At 47.8% G+C, this 15,709-nt stretch overlaps 1 protein-coding gene across 2 annotated transcripts in view; it reads right to left on the reverse strand.

Annotated features, from left to right (window-relative positions):
• LOC126538682 (cytochrome P450 3A14-like) overlaps nucleotides 1-15,709 on the reverse strand; it is a 63,048-nt gene that overhangs the window by 35,687 nt on the left and 11,652 nt on the right. For both annotated transcript variants that reach the window (XM_055074905.2, XM_055074906.2), the window contains exons 5-6: nucleotides 15,000-15,125; nucleotides 1,322-1,559 (exon numbers count right to left, since the gene is read on the reverse strand). In XM_055074905.2, coding sequence (XP_054930880.1) covers nucleotides 1,322-1,559; nucleotides 15,000-15,125 — 364 coding nt within the window. The remainder of the gene's footprint in view (nucleotides 1-1,321; nucleotides 1,560-14,999; nucleotides 15,126-15,709) is intronic.

Genomic DNA, 15,709 nt, shown 5'->3' on the forward strand with positions numbered 1-15,709 from the left:
GATAAAGGCCACACGCTCTCCTTGTGGCAATTACTTTTTGTTCTGTATTCACATTGTGTCTTTCGAATAAACACTTGGCAAACTGGTTCCACACTCATAGAGGCTAATAGAAGTGTTCAAATGTGCTGCGCGAATGGATGAAGACAGAGCAAGCAGACAATCCACAAAAGCGCTGCATGCGTATTGTCTTATTTCTGTCTTCCTGTATTCGCACTGCAACATGTAGTCCAGAATCCAAACCAACTAGTCCCCCAACATGCTTTAGCCAAGTATAAAGGACTGATGTGAAAGTATCAGAGTTCTTTTGCAGTGAAACAATTCCTCGATCTCCTGGGCTCTCTGATTTTAACACGATAATATTAAGGAGCCCATGTCGCAGAAAATCCTGCGGCGCCATGCCACGTCCACCGTCAGATGTAGCATCGGCAAAAAAGATTTTCGAACCACGCATACCCAGGTCTTCCATGTAACGCAAGCAATTCACTGAAATAATTGAATTTGTCAAGCAAAAATACATAGAAAAATCGTAAACTACGACTTACACACAACCTACAGACATGATAGCTCTTGGATTGTAATTTGGATATACGAGAAAACATATTTATGTTGCGCGAAAACTTAACCGCCTTTTCTAGCGTTTCTACAATACATAGACAGGAGACTGCGTCCGCCATTTGCGCAGACCGGCGCGTAAATATATCCGAGGCCACGGAGCGGCGCACCCGCTTCCATGAAACACTTCCAGATGACGCTCGCCTCCGCCGCATCGCGGCCCATGCAAGAGGCCGCATTTCTACCAGAAAGCGCGCCTTCGTGCATAGCGTTCGCCGTGAGCGTTTCCCGGCAAAAATTACGGTTACATGCGCTACAGTGGTAGGGAAGCGTGAAAGACAGTCAGGGATCTTTGAATGCTATCGCGTCCACTCTCAAAGGCGAAGCTTCAGCGTCTGAAATTTTTTTCACAGATGTATTTATTTTCTGTTCTTAAGATATGTCAGTTTTCACTTACACCATGTCTCACGTCCTTTCATATCGTGCATTAGCGCCCCTGTGGCGGTTCAAAGAAAATGACGGACAAGAAACTTGCGTAACAGTTCACCCTGCTGATATATTCCTTCGTAATATCAGCACTGAAAGGGCTAATGACCGATCACTCAAAGAGCAAAACCTACTGTCCAATTAATTATTTCTAGGTTATCGGCCCTGCAGAGCTTTACTAAGCTACCTGCGCTACATCGGCACTTCATACACTTGCTACGCCAATCGAAACAGCCATTGTACTCAGAGGAGGAACCTGCTTGGGACTGCTGAGAAAACGCACGTGCAATCATGTGGGCAGGCCCCGTCATCACTCCTGGTAGCACCCGACGAGCTGTCGTGAAGAAGATGTCGTCTACCTCACGCTGGAAGCACGTCTCGATGCCGAAGGCTGCCTGGCCGATGTAGTCCATAGAAAGCGCTTGGAACTGGAGACGCAGGTTCACCTCCTCCTCAGTGTCGGCGTGTGGCTCGAGCATGTCCATGAACACCTCCGCTGACTCGGCGATGTGCGGGACCATCTACGCGTCACGCCGGAAAGGCCAAACAGCAAACGCAACTTTGGTATTACTACTTGTTCAGTCATGCAACACGAGCCTACGCATAGATGGCACCATTACGGTAAGAAGCGCGATGATTTGGGCTGAGGAAACAAGTTGCTGTCGCTTCACTTCTGAATGCAGGACCACTTCATCGACTTCGGACACACCAGATGTTTAAGAAAGGCTGCTAACTTTTATAAGTTGAATATAGATGTGACCCTAAGTCGTACGTGCAGCGATTGTCGCATAAAATTACTGATCACTCCGGTTAACTGCTACTTAAATGGATTACGTGTGTTTGAAATGCCCCACAATACCGCGCTTTCTCTTCATGTGTGCGAGAGAAGCGTCAGCGCTAGGGTCTGTCCCAACTAATGATTACTGCTAAGTGTCTGCTCGATTGTCCCATAAAACAGTTTTGCTTCTGTGATGGTGTAAGCAAAGAATGTCGGGGAGTGATGGTTTGGATTGAAGTGTTTCTGGAAAAAATATATAATCTCAAAAAAAAATTTAGGGTGGGCAGTCCAGAATTTATTGCAATGGTTTTGCCCTTCCGGAAACACTCTGTATGGCTTTTTATGATACAGCGGTAGCTGTTACGGGCTCCTAGCCGGGACGTTGAGACTCCTTAGCGATTATTATTGTTCAAGTATTGACTATGAGTCCGATGTGCGGTTAGCAAGAAAGCTTGACAGATCAGTCAGATGGAAAATGATCCCTACAGGGTAGCTGGTACAGCATACATCTCTTCATTTAGCATCGCACGGATCAATCGATAAACACAACCATCAAAGTGGTCCCCTAAATGTGCGCAAAATATGCTTTAAAGTGTTCTTTGTGCTCCTAACTACTCGTTAGTGTCGTGAACCACCCAATCAGCCTAACTTAAGAATTACTGAATCTCACGCTCCGCCACAGGGCGTTGCAAACTTTAGCGCTGTTCTTCGAGGCTAAGAAAATATGTACACGCATTTGGCGAGCAGGTCCGGAATTCTGCTGCCAGTCACAATATTTTTCAGAGTAATGTCAACTTTTCCTTTTCTTTCTCCTACAAGACAAGGTCACATTGTAAATACCCCTGTTAGGACGGGAACAAACAGCGCTTGGACGGGCCGAAATGAGGATGACAGACTAAGCGCTGAACAAACAGCCACTGCTTTATTGCTGAGAATGCAATACATACAAAACACAGGCTCAACGCATAATACCGACAAAAACACGGTATTTGGGCAGAGATAGGATTGAAATCATTACATCATGTGCGTCGTCAAAGCAGGCTGTCATTTTTTTAACAAATAGTTAATCTCGCAGCTATGCAAGGAAAGAGGATAAATTGACGGATGAGTTCCCGTGTGATTAGATTCAGACCGCTTCGCAAATCTCACGTGATCCTTACTCTTTATATCTGCCTAATATTGTGCGTTTATCAAAAATACGCTGGATGCCATACTTTTTGCAGTGCTCGGCTAGATGACTGGGTACTTACCCTTTAGTGAGTACGGGCATGGTCTCTTAGCCGGCAATTCAAACATCAACCTGTTTGGCGAATGTAGCAACACTCGCACATGAACGGAATGTATAAACAACTGCGTAGGCGCAGTCAAGAAAAAAATTTCTGTGTTATTTTTCTCACAGACTACCTTTCAGAGGCCTTCCTTGTTAAATTTGCGGTATAGCGCCGAGAGCTCGTCCTTTGCGCTTAACAAGACGCGTAGCCCTGTTTTAGCTGCGACCATTTTTAATCTGTGTGCGACCTCATGGGCACAGGATACGACGGCTGTGCTCGAATGAGGGCCTGTTTCCTGCACGCGGCCTCCTGCCCTGCCACTGTTGAGGTTCACCAAGAGCTTCTGGAAACAGCCGTCAGCAGTGCCATAGGATAACTAGCCTGAGATTGATTGACTGAAAACCTCTTTATTTGCTGAATATTCGTAGAAAGAGGCCCGGTACACTTGGTGCTTGAAGGGGCTAGCCACACGGTGGTGGCATGAGCTGGTCAGAGCTGCTCTGAAGCAGGACACTGCAATACTCATTTTACCTACTTTTGAGTGCCCAGACGTGAATGGAAGAATACCTTTCTTCGAGCGGGGATTCTATGTCCAAATATACGTGGTCAATTTCAAACAAAATCTCGATATCTAGAAACCTTATCTTACTGTCAGAGAGAAGCTCAATCATTGGTACCAAAGGTTTCACAACCGACTGAAAGATGTCAAAAATTTCCTTTTCATGCGAAAGACGGCCAGTTTTGTCAGTTTTGTGAAGCACAAAGAAATCATCTACAAAGAGAATAACTTTAGTTATACTAGTCGGTAGGAGGCTGGCCATGAGGCTTAAGTCAAACCGTACTATTAAAATGTTGCTACGAATGGAAGCGATACTGGACCCAGTGCACACGCCATCCCACTGGATGAAAATGCAATCATTGTAGCTTATGAAGTTCGATTAAAGGGAAGCTGAAGAATCTGACGAATTCAATAAGACGCTCATATACGGATGCGGGAACCTTATAAACCATGTAGGTAAAATTTGGGGTTTTTTTTTCAATTAGGAGCGACGTAATCGTCGGTTAAGATTGCGCTGTAGCACCGCCCCCCGTCGAATGCCGCGCGCTGCTGCTGACGCTGACGATGCGAGCGGAGACCGGAAACCGCGGTGTTGTGACGTCAACACTAGTGTTCCGTTCCTTCGCAGCCTCCGCGACCGTGCCTGACCGTGCTTGTTTCTGCGTGCGTGCCATCGTAATCTGCTTCGATCGACCCTGCATTCCTTTGTTGGTGCGTCTGCGTGTATGTAGAGTGGTAGTCAACGTGCGCAGCATCAACTGAAGTGGTGGGCCGATTATGCCGTCTTTCTGTGCAGCCTACGCTTGCATGAACACCAGTGGCCGCGACGATGTTGTCTTCCATTACTTCCCACAAGACAAGAAGCTTTTAACAAAGTGGGAGGCTGCTGTGAAGCGAAAGAATTTCAAGCGCTCAAGAACAACAGTGCTGTGCTCCAACCACTTCCGTGACGACGATTATGACCAGAAGTTATCATTAATGCGTGCGTTGGGTTTGCCAGTCAAGTCGGCTCGTCTAAGGCCCGGCGCAGTGCCGTCAGTGTTCGCGTACACAAGGAGCTCGTCACCGCTGTCAAGGCCAGCTTTCGCAATTCGGCCTGCGCAGTTGCTGTATATGGCCACAGAATGAGAGAGGACTACTTGCCACTAGCAGGCTTTCTAAACGCAGCGCGAAAAGATCGGAGCAACGAAAACAAAGACGGCACGAGTGCGGACTCACTGATAATAACTAGGGTTGGAAGGCCTTATGAATACACGAACTCGCCGAAACCTGGATTTTGATTTACTGCGAGCTCCTTCGTGTTTGCACGCCGAACGGAAGGTGCATGTTTATCTCCCGCCCTTGACGCAGGTTTCGTCGCAAAGCGCCACGAATTTTCTATTTGCACGTGTGTTGTAAAACAGCCTGCATGCAGCTACCATAACGCAGTGCAAATGTAGAGTTTGCATGTGCTGGAAAGCCGGCGCACGCCAGGACGCTACGCTCCCCCCTTCTCTCGCGCACAGCGAGAAACCGGCCGTCTCACGTTGCCGACGGAATTCGCCGCCTTTACGACTTCGGTTACGAGTAGTGTGCGGATGGCGCACAGATGAAGGTCACTACACGTACTGCACGAACCGGGAAGCTTTTCACGCATTTAAACCGTCTTTGTAGATTGCCGACAGCTTTGGACAGCGCACAAATACCGACGATCGCATCCCCGCTTACGTTCCACGAGGAGGCATGCAGGAACACAACACTACAGTTGTTTGACCGGAAACGAGCTCACTAGATCGGCGAAAGATCCACGAGATCACTAGATCGCTTTGCAAAAAACATACTCACCAAAGAGCATTTCCAACACGAGGAGATCCCAAGACTTCGCTTTCGTTCGCGTCGAAAGCACTGCTCGCACCAGCATCGTTTGCTTCTTCGAGAGGCCGGCTCTTCGCAATCGGCTCGTACATGTAGGGAGTAACGCCGAACTCCTCAGAAAAACGCAGTCTCTCTAAATTTTCCATTACCGTCTGAGAAAAACTGCAGCAAACTACCTGGCACCGCGCTTCATGTGTAGCGGCAGCGGTCGGTTCGGACGAACACTAGTGTTGACGTCACGAGGCGCCCGACCAATCACAGGCGGAAACGAGACGCGCGAGCTGGGCGTGTCCGCTGCTGCACTTTTCGTCAAAATAAAATATATTTGCGCTTTCTTTCGCTCAATTTCGATACGATATTCGAATTCGGAGGGTTGAAAACCATTATGTACAGATGTTCACTCATTTTTTCTGGAAAACCTTTCAGCTTCCCTTTAAAGGTAAAAGTTTAGGAGCTCTAAAAATTTGTCGACATGTTTTTCACATGCATCCGGAAACTTAGTGATGATATGTTTATCAATTCAATCACTAGCTTCATCACAAAGGAGGTTGTAGGGCACAAACTATATGTCTTTCACGTCAGCAGAGACGGAACCTACTTGCCCCAAGCACTCAGTCTGAAGGTATTCGGAAAAACTGTTCGGGCTCATCAGGACGCGTGGATCTTCGATAGGGAGGACATCTAGGGTCGACTGCAGGTAAGAAGCTACGCACTGTTGCCAAGTAACACGCTCCGATACTACGGCTCGGATTGGGCTGTTCTCTGTGTGGGTTTTCAGAGAAAACAACACAGAAAGGCACAAATTTCGTGCTGCTTTGACAGATTTCGCCAAGGAAGAGAGACCCACTTCTTCAGAAATCTTGGCTGCTTCAGTTCTGACCTGCGTCTGGTTGATGTCTAACAGCCCTTTGAAGTTCCATGAGATGGCCTCTTCAGTTTTGCAGTCGGATTCCTGCCTTGTCAAAAGCCAGAAGCCTCCACCTTGGCACCAGCTTTTCGTAGCGAGGCAACCACGAAGGGTGAGCGTTGCCCTGTTGTCGCTGCCCCTTGCGGAAAGGACTCGACGCCTTCCTTGAGGCCGGCTGAAGGAGCACACATACTCACTAAGGGGCCATTGCGCACTGAATTAGCCCAACACTCCAAGAAATGTGCCTGGCAACCTATCTTGGATAAATGTACAATATTAGGTACATATAAAGAGAAAAGGGTACGTGGGATTTGCGAAACGTTTTGCATCTAATCACACGGAAACTCATGCGTTAGTTTACAATCTGTTCCTCTGCATGGCTGCGATATTACTCATTTGCTAGAAACGTGACAACCTGCTTTGACAACGCACTTGATGTGATGGTTTCAACCCTATCCCTCCGCACATATTGCGTTTTTTTGTCGGTCTTCTGCCATGAGCCTGTGTTTTGTACATATTGCATTACCCGCAATAAACAAGGGGTTGCTAGTTCAGCGCCTAGTCTGTCGTGCTCACTTCGTACCGTACAAACGCTGTTCGTTCCCGTCCTAATGATGTTCCAACCAGCCGAATCCCGGCCACGGAGGCGGCATTTCGATGGGGGCGAAATGCGAAAACACCCGTATAATTAGAGTTAGGTGCACGTTAAAGAGCCCCAGATGGTTCAAATTTACGTCGTGCCTCATAATCAAATCGCGGTTTTGGCAAGTAAAACCCCATAATCAATTTTTTTAACGAGCCCACTCCAGCGTCCTCCTTCAGCTTAAGATTCTCTATGTTGCCTATAAGTATGAACATCCTCTTTTGCGTGCTATTAAACTGTTCAAAGTGATGCACGCCGCCTTTTCACGAGCCTTCCGCGTATGACCTAAACGTTAGTAACATGGTCCTCTGCTATTCGCACCCTTACTACCTTTGAATGTTATGCAAAGGCAACCACAGCAGGTGTTTGGAATATAGAAGAAAATGCTGCCGCGTTTACTGTCTGGCAAGATTTTGCATACAGAATTGTATATTGTAATAAAAACGGACTGCCAGCCATCTGCCAAGACGATTCCTTACTTTTCACTTTCTCGTCCTTGTCCTTCCCTCTTAGCTATTCATGGCACTTATTCCATACAATAGTTATGTTTTTTTATGATACTTTATCTTCGCACCTCCCTGGCTGTGCTCCCGGAAGTGTGTGACCGATAAGAACCGCGTCCATTATAACAACTATTTCCCCTGTATTCTAAAACGTTCCTCCACTCAGCATTGTCCCTCTATACAGGTAAGTTGTTGGCAGCACCACTCTTCCACAAAAGCAATCACTGCTCTATATCCACAATCCACAACTACTACTGAGAACCGTAGTGCATTCTTCAATTGAGCGGCGGTGCTGTACTGAACTCAGCATATTGGAGGAAAACGTTCTAGTCCAGAAATGTTTGATAATATGGGGGTTTGACTCGTGTATCAAATTTCGCGCTTTCCTTTCTAATAGAATGACGTCGCATAAAGGTGCAGAAGGCATGTGAGAGAAAGAGAAAAGAAAGGACGAAGGTAAGGATGTTCAGCAGAACCGATTCAAGTTGTCCTAGCTAATGGTGGGAGAAGACAAACGAGGAACAGACAGCTGAGAAAGAGAGAGGGCGAAGGAAACACGCACGGAATTCATTCACGCCCGTGGACTCCACCACGTTGTTCAAGCGTTCGCATGGGCTAGTGGCCCACACGAAGCACAAAAGTACCTTCACAACCTCGTGGGCCGACGAGCGATGGGGGTAGCGTCAGCACGGACAGCAGCTGATTGCGCAGTCGTCGCAATGCGTTCGAGAGTGTCTATGTGAACAAAGTCGAGGACAGTGCTACAATGACTGCTCGGTGTTCACTTTGCTACCGCCGATACCGAGAGCAGTACTGTCAGTCATACCTATTGGTGCAGTGTCAGCCTTCGTGAAGCCAACTCCCAATCATAGCCGAGACAGAAGAGAAGCCTCAAGTCGGTGAAGTCTGGGTTAGGGTCGAAGCTGCCGCGAAAGGCTTAGTTCTTCCAGTTGGGGGTGCCTTATGCTTTTGTTGTTCTAGTCTACCAATGAGAGTGCGCGTGTTGATGTCGGTGGCGTACAGACGTCGACGGCATTGATGGAGTCCAACGGTGTTTGTTAGGTTGCTGAATCGTAGAATTATAGCTAGATTGAAAAGTATTGTGCTCAGTACTCCGCCTTGAGGAGCTCTGCTTCTGCTGTTATACTTGATTGTTGTGCCAGCCTCGATGAGTACGCAGAACGAACTCCTTTGCAAGTAGCTATAAACTCATAGATATATCTTGCCACTATGTCTATACTTACAACGCGCAATGGTGATTCGTTGTAAACGTTATCGTAAGCCCCTTTCACGTCTAAAAACAAGGCAGCACAATATCACTTATAGGCCGTCTGGTCTTCAGCATATGTCAGCAAGTAGACGAAGTTGTCTGTAGATGAACTGCCGCTCCTGAATCCAGCCATCACATCTGAATAAGCTCCGTCATGCTCTAGATACTATTCCAGGTGTGTTAAAACCATTCTTGGCATTATTCTTGCTTTAAGGAGTGAAATTAGATGGCTTGACATCCGTCCCTGAGGAGCCAGCCAGCCCACTAGAAGTGCTTGCGAAGGAGCAAGAGTGCCTTCCGAGCTCGTTCATCAAGGCTACGCAGAGCGTGGTAAGTAACAGGTTACGGTGCGGAGGAACCGCTGCAGAAAGCAAGCGCCGCTTGTAGTTGGCCCACTGAAAATTGGCGCTCCCTGCAGGAACCATCTGAAAACGATGAGTAATCGGGCGTCCTCGTACCAGTGTAATTTGCTTTGCCGGTAGTCCACCTGAAGCAGGAATCTGCGACGTCGACTTACCTACCTTATAAATAAGAAAGGAAGCAAAATAAACGGGTGGTGCTTTTCGCGGGTTATACGGAGATCACGAACCGTTCTCGGTATAAGAGAAAGGCTTTCGGGGATCTGTGGATTCGCAAGCAGACACTCGTCGTTCTGAAGAGAGTTTATTCAAATGATACGGTCAGTGCTTTTAAATGCGTCTCGGCAGTCTGAAATCACGATTGGACTTAGTGCGTCCACATATTCATTCCGCACGAAGGCGAATCACACGAAATTTCTCTGTCTCCTTTACAAGACATCGCTGTGTTAAAAAGAGCGTGAAACAAAGGTGCGGTACAGGCAGCTACTATACGCTTTCCATGCAGACATATAGGTCTTCCGTCACTTCACAAGCAAAGCTATCGCTCAGAGACAAATGTCGCCAATCGTATTTTTGTCGCGTTAAATAAAATAAAGTGAATAAATTGTGGCTTTTTATACGTCAAAACCACAATACGATTTTGAAGCATGCCGTAGTGGGGAACTCCGGAATATTTTTGAACACCTGGGGTTCTTTAATGTCAACCCATGCACAGAAATGGGCATTTTAATGCGGAAGCATCAGATTCTCCATAAAGTGAAAATCTGGTGACATCGGCGTCACCGCCCAGAAATGGTATCAAGAATTTGAAGGACGCTTAATCTTCGCCTTAAGAGTGGAACGCGATAGCATTTAAAGACCTCTGACTGCTTTTCATGCTTCCCGGCAACTGCAGCTTAAGTAACTGTAACGTTCGCCGGGGAACGCTGGCGGCGAACCCTATACGCACGAAGGCCACCTTTCTGTTATAAACGCGGCCTCTTGCCTGGGTCGATCTCCTATTATTGTTTCACACTTTAAATATTTCAGTCTGAGAACAGCTAACATAAAAGACATGCGCTGTCGGTGTTTTATTTCATTGTATTTGTATGTGCGATGCTATTCTCGAAATTCCGAGGAATAAGTTGGTAAAGAATGACAGACAAGGTATGAGCAACTTTGGTGCTAGGAGAGTAGTTGAGTATGCCTGGTTTGGAATTGGGTTTGAAATTATCTTTGCCGTAGCAACTTCCGAAGTGAGACGCCGACGAGCGAATTTCTGCGACACTGGCCCTTAGCCCTACCGCGTTAATATAGCTGACGGCGCTAAGAGTAAAACCATGTCGAAATGCTCTGATTGACGTCAAATCTCTCTAGTAGTTTCCTGAAGAAAATCAATACCATCTAAAAGAAAGTTCCGCAGATTTAGGTCTGGGTAGCAATCGAACCAGGGCCTCCAGGGTGCGAGACGAGCCCGCTTCCCCGTTGCCACTGCGGCTACGCGGCATGGCAGCCTAAAGGTCTGGCCTCGTGAGTGCGTCATTGAGCGCGTGATGGCGCAGCAAATGGGGGGGGGGGGGGGGGGGGGGGAGGGGTAGTGGCGCCACGTCCTGGGTGTACTAAATGAGTGCATAAAATAAAAATTCGCCGTTCCACCCCAAAAGCGAAGCACCGATTGCGATAGCAAATTAGTAGATCGCTGTACGAAGACAGTAGTTTTATCGGCAGTATAAAGTTGTAAACATTCGCTTACTAACCAAACTAACAATGATAGAATGTGTAAGCGTGACTCAACGAGGACGTCGAAACATTCACACGGAGACAGCGCTGTCTTTGTCTGTCTGCTTCTTTCTACGTCCTTGTTCAGTCCCGCTTACATATTCTACCATGGATTCAAACCAAGTATCTCGTCAGCGTGTTTGAACTAAATTAACCAGCACGGTGTCAAGCGCGCACAGGTAAACATGAAAACATCTCGCTCGATGAGCGCGGAAACTGTCAAAATTCTGGAGCGAGGAATTGCGGCAGCAGCAAGTGAATTGACCTTCATGCATCTCTTGCTTCAACGCGAACGAAACGTTGAAATCACAGCGCATACAAAGCTATCGACTCAACGCACACTCTGCAAACATCGCCGATCGCTTTCAAGGCACACGAGCGCCGGCAACGCGTCCCTACGGCGTCCTTGATTCGCGTGGCCAACGCTGTAGTAAACGCCGCGATTGCCTCCTCTCTGTACGGAGCGACGGGCGAGGAGGACATCAGAGCACTCTATATTCTGTTCCATACAAAGCAGTTAACGCTGTCGAGACTAGAGAGACTTCTTGCAGTGGCTTCGCTTGCACTTGGATATAGTTCTACGGTTTCTGACCGCAATTGTGCGTAACTTTTGTTTATATCGGCTCAGTACTGAACGAAACAAGTTTCAATCTTTCGAAACAAACACACTGTGATAGAAGGCTGCTAATGTGTTGTTCTAGATCATCTCTATTTTTCTTGTTTTCCTTCTGGTTTTTTATTTGCAACCTGTTGCGTGGTGTGCACGCTCGCGCGAGCGAACGCTGTTGGCGTGCAGCGAAGCATGGAGGGAACGCGTGGAGTGATAACCTTTCTTCACTGCGCCATACCGAACTTCTTGCGTAGCTTTCACAGCGTTTACTGCTATGTATGGAACGGAGTATAGCAGCCGTCGCAGGTGAACGTCCCTCCTCCCTGGCACGCGACAGGGGGAAACACGCATCCGGGCCGTGTCCCTGGCTCGCGAACGCGAGATTGTATAGCGTTCGCCGGCTCATCCTCACACGCTTTATGTCATACAGAACCTCACGGCGACGGCGATGCCAACGGCGGAAATGCGCCTGGTGTGTCCGTATATTTACCATCACAATAAGAAGCATTCATTTCCAATTCAACGCTGCTGAGCGGTCCTTCAGGTTATGAACTCCTCGCGGGCATGCGAGTGCGTTCAGACGCTTGGCGCGTTTTGATTTGACCTTACTCAAGCGCAGTTAGAACGCTGACGAGAGCTTGCACGGAGAAGGAACGCGCAGAAAAAAAACATTTCATCAAAGGGACTATAGTGCTTTGGGATTCCCACACGTAAGCAGTCTTAAGTGTCTCCGCAATTTTCTTTGAATTTCAGCCCCATCTAAATGCGGCTGCCACGGTCGCGATTTGATCCCACGCCCCTGCGGCTTCGCAGCACAGTGTTAAAGTGAATACGTCACTAGGGGGGCTTGCTTCTTGAGTGGATCCTGGAGCTTCTCCAGACGCAATGGCGGGTGTAGTGAGTTAAGAAAAGGAACTGAAGTGCGAAACCACAGTGGGCGAACACGTGGTGCGAAGAAGACAACGACGTGTTAATGAAGTGACTTGATCGTTAAATAGGCTCCTAGATTTGTGAAAGTGAGTCTGTTCGTTTCCACAGTTAGACACATGCATTGGTTGTCAAGGCTACATGACACGCGTCAAGCCTTGACAACCAATGCATGCGTGAACATGCGTCAAGGTACGACTCATTGAAACGATAATCATGCGGTATTCTCCGTGGACAGAGCACGTAAAGCCCTCATAAACGAACAAACTGATGTAAGCTGACAAATTAGGCTCACAAATTACGATAATACGCTAATGATTTCTAAAAACAAACTGTCGGAAGTCGGACATGCGCGACTTAGGCATTTCGGCGTTTTATTGAACGGCAGACGCATTTCTGATCTCCTCACCAAATGATGGAAGCAACCGGGTGACGGCTTTGCTCTAGATCTGCAAGTACAAGACCCAGCATGTTCGGCATCTGCAGCTCGCTTTGCACACAGAAGATTTTCATCCTGCTCAATAGAACACGCTTGACATCCATCAGCAATTCTGATTATGACTTGGGTATGTAATAGCCGCTGCATCAGTGGTGGGCGAAGATGCCGAGAGCGGCGCAAATTGAGGTGAATCCATAGCAGCTTATATGGTGATGCTTCTTCCCACGCACCGACCAAGACGCAAGACAACGCGCTACCCGGAACGGCTCCGAGTTCTAGGAAATTCGTGTGGTGTCGGTTTCGGACCGTGAACACGTGTGTGTGTGCATGTGTGTGTGTAAACCGTCCCGCGGAGAGGCTACTAGTTTGCGATGACGAAACGAACGTTCGCGTCACCTTGTATCGCGGGAGGACCGAGTGTTTAAAAACTGCTGTTCTGCGGATGCTCGAGACACTTTTCTTAAGCAGTCATGCTAGACTGATGAACTGCATGTAAATACTGTAAATAAACCCTTATTCCTCGTTCTCGACGAGAAGCAGTCCTTCCCTTCATCAACGTCCTCAGCGTGGATAAGTTGGACGACGGCATGGGCCAGCTACCTTCGAATTCATGCCGGACTCCAATCTTGACAACGGATCACGACAACGCTCAGCTTTGATGTAGCAGCCGCTTTGAGAAAAGATGGTGTGTCACTCTCGGCAGCTGTGGCTTTTTGTGACGCTATTCGGTCGCCACCTAACTTTAGGGGCAGTCTCCCAGTGCGTTGAATGGTCCCGCACCATACATCTGAGAATCACGAGTTTTTTTCGCCCGTGCGGGCAATGCTGCGACGAGCCCATTTGAGAACCGTGGCTATCAGGACACTTTAGAACACTTCTGCGGCAGGCGTCTTGTGAATGACAACCATCAGAACGCGGACGGAGAACATTGGTCGCACATACAGGTTTTCCGTGCCATATTCGTGAAGCACTTGCAACAGTGTACCGGCTTCGCTATGTGTGGTCGAACTTTATGGCAGGCTTCTCCAACATTGAGCTGGGAGGAGACTGTTCCCCACAAACACACGCTTCACGAAGCCTGTTTTTGCAGTCGGGAGACCTGCGTGATTAGGGCGCCTTCTGTCGCCGACTTTATTAACATCGGCAAGGCTTTACTCAAGATGGAACCATAGATGTCATAAATGACGCCAGCAGTGCCAACGCCACTTGCAAGGATGATTTATCTCACTTTGCCAGTTTCCACGATCTCTACTACATTGTAGAACGTCTGCTGCATGGAAAGTCCTTCGTGAGTTTATTATCACGTATTATTTCCCATGCGGTTTGATTCTCCTAGTAATAAAGACAGCACGTGCCTGTTGAGGAGCCGCATATCAGTATTGGGGTCCACGGTCATGAAGACCATATACTATGGGGCCAGCACGGTAGAAACACCCGCCCGTAAATGACGTCTGCAGCATTCTTTATGCTGATAGACTCATCACATAAGCCGCCGGGGCGGCGTAAAGGCTTTGGTGGTGCGCTTCTAAGTCCGAGAGTGCAGGATCAAATCGTGACCGCAGTGACCGCATTTGGATTGGTGCGCAATGTAAAAGCACTCGCGTACTGTGCATTGGGCGCTTGGTAAAGAACCCCAGGTGAAATCCAGAATGCGTCACGCAGGCGTGCCTCGCAATCATACGGTGGTTGTCGCAGATAAAACTCGTGAACTTCTTGTCACGACAAGCTGGAAGCCGTCTTCCTGGAAGTCGTAGGTGTCCGTGTACAACGCGATGGTCTCATTGTCCTTGTAGGTTGACGGGCTTCTGCGTTTTCTGGCCGTGACCCCACCTGACAGCTGTCCTACTAGAAGGTCCTCAGAAGTACCTTATCCATTGTCACAAGGAAGGAAGAGAAGATGTTCCCATAGTTTGCAAAAAAAAAAGAAAGTGAGAAACACGACAAAGGTAAGAGTGTTCTACTGAAGCTTCAAAATGTTGTGCGCGTTTTTCTTCCAAACTACCAAAACTCGTTACTGCTACCCGCAAAAGTATAGCCAGAAGAATACCAAAAACATCAATTGTATGATTAAACATTGTATTACCTGTTTCAGCTTTCGGGTCGTAAAGCCCGATGTGACGCAGCTGCGCATTCTCCTCCACTTGTCCCCACGCACATGAATCACCATCTGGCCGACGACGGGATGCTGTTGATCGGTTCGCATCGTAACCTGTTGGTTCGAAATAAAAGCGCAGTCGCATTGTAGCTGTTGGGATTAGCATGTATAAAGTGATGGTGACGATGTTTGGGAATTTTTAGCGCGAAGACGAGGTCTTACTCAAGAGCGCCAGGTCCTCATAATTAGTTGGACACGCACGCACGCGCGCACACACAATCACACACACTACAAGAAACCAGATATCTCGTCTGCACGTTTCCGTCATATATGACTTTAATGGCTTCTGGCGACGACACACTTGTTGGCAGGAAGTAATGTTACTGCATACAGCACACGAGCCGCTTTTATTGTCAAAGCCGATTACGGTATAATAATAAAGAGTGGTACACCTTTGCAACATTGCGCTTCTTTAGTTTTAATGTCCCCTCAGGTGTAGCCAGTGAATTGAGGGGACATTTCCCATGCTCTCCATTAGGAAAGTCACAACGATAACTTCCTTCTCCGAGCGGTTTCCTTTTCTCTCAGAGAGAGAAACTAACTAACAGAGAGTAAAGGAAACTACTTTCATATATAATCGGTCCACTCAGTATACAATTAATTATCCCACAGGGACAATCTATGCAAACGGCCCGGTG

The sequence above is a fragment of the Dermacentor andersoni genome, chromosome 8 (genome assembly GCF_023375885.2).
Source record: "Dermacentor andersoni chromosome 8, qqDerAnde1_hic_scaffold, whole genome shotgun sequence".
NCBI lineage: Eukaryota > Metazoa > Arthropoda > Arachnida > Ixodida > Ixodidae > Dermacentor > Dermacentor andersoni.